General features: G+C 38.3%; 1 protein-coding gene across 1 annotated transcript in view; it reads left to right on the top strand.

The window, feature by feature from the left end:
- The window catches only part of GRIP1 (glutamate receptor interacting protein 1), a 244,900-nt gene extending 243,069 nt beyond the window's left edge, over positions 1–1,831 (top strand). The window contains exons 24-25 of the mRNA XM_044423123.1: positions 562–708; positions 1,595–1,831. Of these exons, the coding sequence (XP_044279058.1) occupies positions 562–708; positions 1,595–1,831 (384 nt within the window). The remainder of the gene's footprint in view (positions 1–561; positions 709–1,594) is intronic.
- Positions 1,832–9,169: the final 7,338 nt, after the last annotated feature.

The raw sequence follows: 9,169 nt of genomic DNA on the forward strand, positions 1-9,169 counted from the left end.
GAGGAAGAGGCTGCCATAGTCCTTAGGAAGAAATAGAGTAAGGAAGGAGGTTTTGCTTTCCAGGGCTGCTGGAATGCATGGTGAGAGCAGGAAGGCCGAGTGTGGAGCAAGGGTGCCACATTGCCCAGGGAACCATGTTATCCTTCATGCAAAGTATGTAGAAAATGCACAAGGCTGTTTGCTGTGACAAATATACCCAGTCATTGGCTCATCACTTTATGCTGAGGGAGGGGCCATGCACAGAAGCAAAAACCTTCTGTATATCTGTTAAGTGCAGTATGGCTGTCCTGATCTGGATAAGCATAGTGCTTGTCTACAATGTAATGTAAAACACCTCCCAAATATCTCTCTCCATGTTTTTTTACAAAATGCAAGACACACACAATGAGTATGGGAAACAGTTCTATTAAAAGATGTAACAGCAGATGTCCTTAAAAATGCTGAAAAGCAACATGATATCACAGCTCAAGATACTGTAAATATCTGAATGAAAATATGGACAGCCAGAAAAAATACAGTTTTGAATGCCATCATGAACATTTTTTTCCTTCACTTCCATAGGTAACTTTATACAAGGATTCTGATATGGAAGATTTTGGGTTCAGTGTCTCAGATGGTTTACTGGAAAAAGGAGTTTATGTTAAAAATATTCGGCCAGCTGGACCTGGAGATGTGGGTGGTTTGAAGCCATATGATAGACTACTACAGGTAGAGTTGAAACTTTTAACATTGGCAACCAAACTAACACAGCAAAGCCTGAATACAGTGTGTGGTTTTTATCAAGCGAAAGAATGCTTAGAGAGTTAAACTCAGCATTCAGACATTAGGAGAAATCCTGTTTGAAGTTTGCTGTGTAACTTTGGTTCTGCTTCCTAATTCACCTTTTATGTGAATCTTTCAACATACTGTGAAAGATATTCACCATCCCAACTAAAAGAGAACAGAATGTAATCTAAGCTAGCTAAATGAGTGCTGGCTTAACATAGCTAAAACCCTGTGCTCATTTGCTGTACATGAAACAACTTCTGAGTAAACAAGCTGCAAATTGTTCTTTACTGCTAATATTTAAATGTGATTTACCGATACACTTTTGCAAATATTTCCTTCTTCAGTTTAAACTCTTTATGATAAGCTCCTTGGTCCTAATGCGAGAGAGGGAGCAGTATTGCTGCTCTCCTGATCCTTATTGTACCATCAGGACCCATCACTAGTACAACAGGATGTAAATACTTTGTAAAGAAACTCTGGAAACAAGCAGAAATACTTGGTTCCAGGACAGGACAGCTCCCTTCTGCAAACTCCACTAATCTCTCCTGTTTTAGAAACAAGCATTTATGCTCATTTACAGCTCCTTTACAAAAAAAAAAGTTAAACCCCATTGCACTAGAGATGGGTCTTGTTGACACACTGAGCATGGTGGGATAGATGCTGCCGGAGTTCATCCTAAGGTAGCCTTCCGTGTGGAACTCCCATAATTCCCAAGTTGCACTCCAACACATATGGGGAGGGTACCAGGGTGGGCTAAGGGACACTTAGGCGGAATGTATTGTTTTTCTTCATTGGCTGGTGTAAAACAAAGATTTTTACCTTTCAGGTGAATCACGTTCGCACAAGAGACTTTGACTGCTGTCTAGTTGTGCCCCTTATAGCGGAATCTGGCAATAAACTAGAACTAGTTATTAGTAGAAACCCTCTAGCCTCTCAAAAGGTGAGCTCAGACCAACAGCCTTTCTCAGCTGGGGAATGGAGTGATCAGAACAATGCCTTTCTTCAACAAAGTGGACACAACAGTTGTTCAGAGATGAAACGGGATCCTACGAACACTTTATAGCCAAAAACTGTATGAGTGCAAGACATTTTAAATGGTGCTAAATCTCTTTCAGATTGCTGATACACTGGAGATACAGCTTTTATATGTGGCATTAAGAAGCACAGGGGAGTCTCAAGGGTCATTATATGCTACCCAGTTCCCAAAGGGGCGTTCTGTTCTGTTCTTGCTTTCTGAGACCACAAACAGTGCCATTCCAAGCTGACCTTAAAATGCAAGAGAAAAGTAATGCTGAAAATAGCTGATTAATTAGAGAAATATTTAAATGGAAGATGGCATGTTCATTTATTTTAATGGCCCCTTCCCAATTTACATCATTAGAATAGGGCATTTGATTTTCAGAACTGAATTTATTCAAACACCAGCTGATAACTGAGCAAAGGAATCTTGAAATATTTCTGCTGTATGAAGAAGATTAGTATGTCATAGCAGTTACTTTTTAATGACTTTTACTTCTGGTGCCTCTGCAAGTAAGGAAAGGGGGAAGAGACAAAAACGATGTGGTTTTACAACTAATTTAGCAAAAGTACACAAAAGAAACTGAAGTGTAAAAGGGGTAAGGTTTACTGCCCTGCTGTAGTATGATTTTATTAGGAATTATATTATTCCCTATGCAACGATGTACTGAACAGGATATGTCTTGCACCCTGTATGAACTTCTGACTTTTAGGCATTTGGAACTTCTGATGAATTGCTGGTTTTAAAAATAAAAACAAGTTTTAGTGATGTTGAAAATACCTTTTTTATAACACAAATGTTAAAGTAAGATCTTTTTTTAAATTTTGAACTTCAGTAGCAAAGGAAAACTGATGCAAAACCGTATGAACTACCCAGTTTAGGGCACATGCAAGCTAACTTGTATAGCTACACGGGATTCTTTTTTAAAAATTAAATTAAATGGTATGCAGATTGGTTTAAAGTACCTATTTAAAAATAGCTTTGTTGAATCTCTCTCATTGAACTTTACCATTTTGGGCAACTAATTCTAAAACTGTAAATAGATTTGTGCACACACATACTCACTCCTTCCCAAATTCTGTCCTGTTTTCCATTCAAAGCAATAAAATGCTGCCAATTGCTTTTTAGGCTCACCAGCAGCTGCTTTGGTTTGTTTACTGTATTGTCATGGTAATTAATGTAACTTGGTGACTGGAAGGACACTGGATTTGTCTATTATAAATGTAGAGTCTCCATCTCTTTTCATTTTTATCAATTTTCATTGTTAAAATATCCACAATGCTATCCCCATAGCAAGCTTTCCTACCCTATGCATAAACATGAAATGTTTTATTCATATTTCAGCACTGCCAGAGAAAATTCATTCAAAATAATATTGAAGCAGATCATGAACCACTTAATATGTATTTTTATTTGAAACAAATGAGTATTAAACTAAAGTATTTTTGTACAAATTTAATACTTTAATAGCATGATATTTATTGTCTATGTATGGTTTCTGGGAACTCAAACTGTTACAAAATTTGTATGGATAATGTAAAAAATAAACTAAAATAAACAGTGATTTAAAGACGGTGGCTTGGATCCTACGAACTCCAAACAGAAGCATTTTTTTCCTGTCACTAGAGAATCCTGTGGAAGAATGGGAAGCTGCTAAGGTTAGAGGAAGTGGGAAATTGGCCAAACTTCAGCAAAGTGCAAATGCAAGAATTAACATTAGCTTTCTGAGTTGTGCAAGACATACTTTGTCTTTGACCTCAACAAAATCTTGAGGGAAGTTCTCTATGTACTTTTACAGATTAGAGCTTCAAATACAATAAAATGATCTACCATGACCTTTAATGCAATTTATATTTTCATTCAAATGTGTGCAAAATTTGGAGAGACTTAGAAGCTTGAGTTCAACAATGCAAAAGGCCAGATTAAATTTGTCCCAACCAGATCAAGATAACATTAGCCATTTTGTAAAGTCTCTGTATGCATTTCTTCCATATAGCCTGTAGTGCCTGATCCTGCCTAATCTTGGAAGATAAGCAGGGTGGGATCTGGATGGGTGTCTTAAATGTGGCATGAACGTTTTTGTAAGCTGTCCCGGAGACATTTCTAGGGGATGGGCTAGAAAAGCTTTTAATAAATAAAAAAACATTTGTGAACAACCCAGAGAGCTTTGCTCTAGACAGTATAGAAATGAAATTAATAATGTCTTTGGATCAGGGTTAGCTGGTATTATCTATCATTTTACTTATAGAAGTAAAGACAAATATCAAAAAGTATTTCCTGAAGTATTGCACTTCCAGGCAATGATGCAGAAATGAAACCAGAGTATGGCAAAACTGAATTACTAGATACTTATTTTTATACAAATAAGTATAAAAATATACAAATTAATTTATACAAATTAAAATGCCCTGTTAAAAAGCAAGTCTTTAAAATCAATGATTACTAGAAAAAGCCAAGCTCTAGAGCTAAAATATATTTTTCTACTAAAATATTTGAAATTAAATGTAAAAGAAGAAAAACAGTGCATAAAGAACCAACCAAATAATATACTTGTTATGATTGGAAAAGTTTCTTTGGAAATTCACTTTCCAGTGTCATCCTCTGAAGACTAGTTGTTCCAAGGGGAGAACTTTGGTTATCTTCTGCTATCTGTGAAAGAGAACCATACACACATGTAATCGTGTATTAACTTGCGATACTGTGAAAAATGTATTTATGTGACCATAAAATACTTTGATATGCCCTCACTGCAACCCAGCAAATAGACTTAAATTAGGCCAAAAGCAAGATCCTAACATCTTGCCTTGGGACATTTATCCTATGCTGTCATCATGCTTCAAAGTTCCAGTCCATCAGCTTCTTCACATGGGACCAGGAAATTTTTGGTATCATTACATACTGCCACATATTTTGTAGCAGCGGTATGTATGTTTGAGGGAAGGAGTAAAGGAAAGGTGGCCGTTTTGTAGCATCTAACCATCATTCCCAGCTTTTGTATAATTCCCATATTCCCTCCAATTTCTAGCAAGCTGAAAGCTTGCAATAGAGCTACACTAGGTCATAGTTCTTAAAAAGATGCAGAAAAGATTATATAAGGGCACAACCTTTGTCATCCACGACTGAGACACAAAAGACTAAGAACAGAGAGGTTTACATGCAGGGTGGGAGACACATGCCCATTTCTGTCGGCCTCCACCTCACGCCCTGTATTCCACCCAGATGGGTGGGTGAAGCACTGCAATGGGGAAGAGGAGGAGGCTGGGGCACTGTTTAGATAGAACATAAGCTATCAGCCCCAACCTCCCTGCTTTCCACTCCAGCCATGGGCCTTTAGCCTTCTCTGGGGTTGATTGACCTCTCAGGTGCAGCCAGGAAGCTTCATTGCATGCCAGGAGAGTCCAAGTTCCACAGCCAGAGAGCCTTGGAGCTGAGACGCCAAGTAATCCAGTTGGCTGGGAGCATGGTTAGCTGGGGAATTCTCCTGTTTGTAGTACTATGTAGTTATGTCACAGCTACTTTTTCAAAGAGAAGATGCGAAAGTGCAATTACTCCCATTTATCTCATTATGCTTGCTTCTGGATCACAGTCTAATGCTCATTTTATCTATTATTTTACGAACAAGGGATCAGCTGATAACTTTTAAGATACAACCCTAAGATGTTTAGGTAGAAAAAAGGCCCAAACCTCCCAACAGGCAAACGATACAACTTCCTTTTAGAAACTAAGAAAACTGGGTTCTGTTCAGTGTCTGGATGGGAAGTGAGACAAAATTATTATATATTCTGCTAAGTGAGAAAAAAACATGCCACATAAAGTACTGTCCATAGTGCTACTTAAAAGATTTTCTTACCAAAGCTACTTTTGAAGGACTTGAACAAGCATCTGGAAATGTACTTTGCCTTTCGCGTTCATCTGGATGACGAAGAGTTTTCATTCAAAAAAGATGAAGCCAATCAATTATTCTGAACAACACATGCCTCTGTAATGAGGTATATTTCTCCATTGCAGATCCGTGTATTATCACCCATTATCACCCAAGGAATACTGTTTATGACCAGAGAGATGATCTTCTCTTTCCAAACGCTCATTTTGCCGACCTGGACCAGAACCTTTCAAGTGTTTCTCATCCTCTTGACAATGCATACTCTTTCCTGAAAGATCTCTGACATATGCATTTCTCGTGGAACAGATTTTGTCACCACACGTAAACTGTAGCTTGTTTTTATGGTTTCTGAAACAAGTTGTAGCAAAGGTTAATTAGCTGAACATACAAGAAAATCTCTCAGTTAAAGCAGTACCAACTGCTTAAAAATATGAAATTGCTTGAATGATTCCAAAAGTATTTCCCTGGAACAAACATGTTCAATTTCGAACAGCAAAGCATCAAAACCAGGAGACATGTTTTAAAATTTGCTGACATTAAACTACAGTGCCTTGCAGAAGTATACATGTCCCCTTTAACTTTTCAGTTTTCTAGTGTTACAATCTGGAACTGAAATTGATTTAATTGACATTGTTACGACTTGATGACAAGATACTAGGTACTGTGAATGTGCAAATTATTTTCAGTGGGGAACGAAAGTTAAGCAAACAAAAACAAGCTGGCACTTGCTGGTCGCATACGTATTCACCTGCTTTACTGTGGCATGCTCAAACAAGCATCAGGGCAACCCACAGCCTCCAGAAGTCACATACTGTAAGTAGCTGGATGGCATCCACCTGTGCTACATGATCTCACCTTATATACACTTGTTATACACACCTGTTCCTGAAAGGGTCCAGAGTTTGCTGAATATCTGAGCAAATTCATGAAGAGCAGAGTGCCATAAAAGTAATTCCTGGATAATGTTGTGCAGAAGCACCAATCAAAGTTGGGTTATAAAATAGCTACAGCTAGGAACACTCCCCCACAGCACCATGAAATTCATTACAAAGTGGGGAAAAAATCCTTGTGATTTTGCCTAGATAATCTTCCAGTGCTTAGCAACCAGGTAAGCAGAGCATTAATCAGAGATGCCATCAAGAGGTCAATGGTTATGGTTCAGGTGTGAGGTGTGAGGTGCAAAACCAACTGTTCTTGCCCTGAGAACACCTTCCCCACAGTGAAGTGTGGTGCAGGCAGCTTTCTGTAGTGGGGGTCTTTTCCTCAGCAGGAACTGGGCTACTGGTTAGAACTGAGGGCAAGATGGAAGAAGCAAAATAGAGGGCAATTCTAGCAGAAAACCTGGTTGAATCTGCACTGGACCTGAGATTCATCTTGCAGTAGGACAATCACGGAGCAAAAGTAACACTGAGGTGATTTAAAAACAAGAACCTGAATGTCTTAGATTGGTTCAGTCAAAGCCCAGAGCTTGATCTGATTGCAAATTCGTGACAAGACCTGAAAGTTACTGATCATCAACAGTTCCCATTCCAACTTGACAGAGCTGGCAGAGTTGTGCCAGGAAGAATGACAAACACTGCGGGATGCCCATGTGCAAAGCTTATGAGACATAGTCAAGAAAACTCATGGCTTTAACTGCTGCCAAAGGTATTTCTACCAAGTTTTGACTCAGAGGGTCACTGGTTGAATGATTTGGCCCCAATCATTACCTTTTTGGCCCCAAAGAAAATATTTTGCACCTTCATGGTGTTGACAATCTTGCATATATTGCATGGTAACAATGTGACTTGAACCCATTTGAATTCCAGATTTTCCATAGTAAGAATAAAATATTTTTTTAAATTTAACGAAGAGTAAAAGGGGTATGTATACAGAAAAGGGGACACTAGCCATGTTCTCAGATAACATCAAACCATGGTTTAGTGCTGAAATCTGAGCAAAGCCTTTGCGTGATCTCATTATAAATTTGATTTAGACATTTTAGTCTGACAAACTGAATTTTCTGTGATTTTGGGGAGCAACTTCATCTGGATCATATCTAATCTGGAAAGATGCCACAGTGAAAGCAGCCATGCCCCAGCTTTGTTTTATAGCCATGAAGCTATTCTTATAGCGTGTGGTTTCAATATAAACATAAAACAGGCATATTTCCCTCTATTGAATGTAGAACTCTGCCTTCTGATAACTGGCTGAGGCATATTTAGAACTGTAGGACCTTTTCGTGTTGAAACATACATATTATTGTGCATTATAGCACAAACATTGATAAAAGATACAGATGGACATTATAAATCTAGAACTCCTGAAGCAATGCCATACCGCATTGGATGGTTAGAGTAGTAATAACAGCACCCTTCATTTATTATGGCACAGTCTTGCCTGCAATATTAGGGGAAAAAATCAATGTTTAATTATGAAGTGAATCTAATACTTTCAAAATAATAGAAATGAGTTTTCTGGACTTAGGTTTTAACTAGTCCCGGAACAAACAGCAACACACACTACCTCCATAGATCATCCCTAGAGCTGTCTGCACATGCAGAAAGGAATGTACAAATGCATGTAGCTACTCATAGGCAGAACAGCTGAAGCAAGTGTATGTACCACTTTATACACCACATGGGCCAGAAGCACTTTGGCTTCAAACTCCATAAAACTAAGGAACATAGTACATGTTTTCAGCAATTGTAAGCTACCCAAAGCACCTTTGGGTTATGAGGCTGCATAGAAGTGGAATAAAGCAAATAAATAAATAAAATTACAGGATAGCTACCACCAGTGGAGTCTGTAGTTCATAAAATTAAATGCATTTCACTTCCAGGTCACAACATAGCAAAAGCCAGAAAAAGAATGGAAGAAATGCTGACTGATCAAAACTAGTTGAACCAACAGCTTAAAATGAATTTGGAGAGGAATTTGGCACAGTTCTATGTAATTTTAGAGAGATAGGGGGTCTTTTGCTTCCAGCATGCCCCAGCCAGTATAATGGAAGTTGTAGGCCCTTTTCTGTCTAAATCTGCATGGGACTAAAACTTTTATGTCTTAAACTACCATCAGAGTGCAGAACATGCCTATGTTCCATGTCTAACAGAAAATGCCTACAAATACATACAGGTTAGCAAAATATAATGGCTGTTTATGCATACATGAGACCTAACTTCAGGGATTGTGCAATATTCTTGAAGAGATCTCTGGTCCTCCCTATTCTATTGTTTTCTTCTATTTTTTTGCACTGTTCATTTAAGAAGGCATTCTTATCTCTTCTAGCTGTTCTCTGGAATTCTGCATTCAGTTGGGTGTATCTTTCTCCCTTGCCTTTCACTTCTTTCCTCAGCTATTTGTAATGCTTCCTCAGACAGCCATTTTGCTTTCCTGCATTTCTTTTTCTTTGGGTGGGTTTAGTTGCTACCTCTTGTACAATGTTGCGAACCTCCGTCCATAGTTCTTCAGACACTCTGTCTATCAGATCTAATTCCTTAAATCTATTTGTCACCTCTACA

This window comes from Varanus komodoensis, unplaced genomic scaffold, assembly GCF_004798865.1.
Source record: "Varanus komodoensis strain SLA01 unplaced genomic scaffold, ASM479886v1 scaffold13_1, whole genome shotgun sequence".
NCBI lineage: Eukaryota > Metazoa > Chordata > Lepidosauria > Squamata > Varanidae > Varanus > Varanus komodoensis.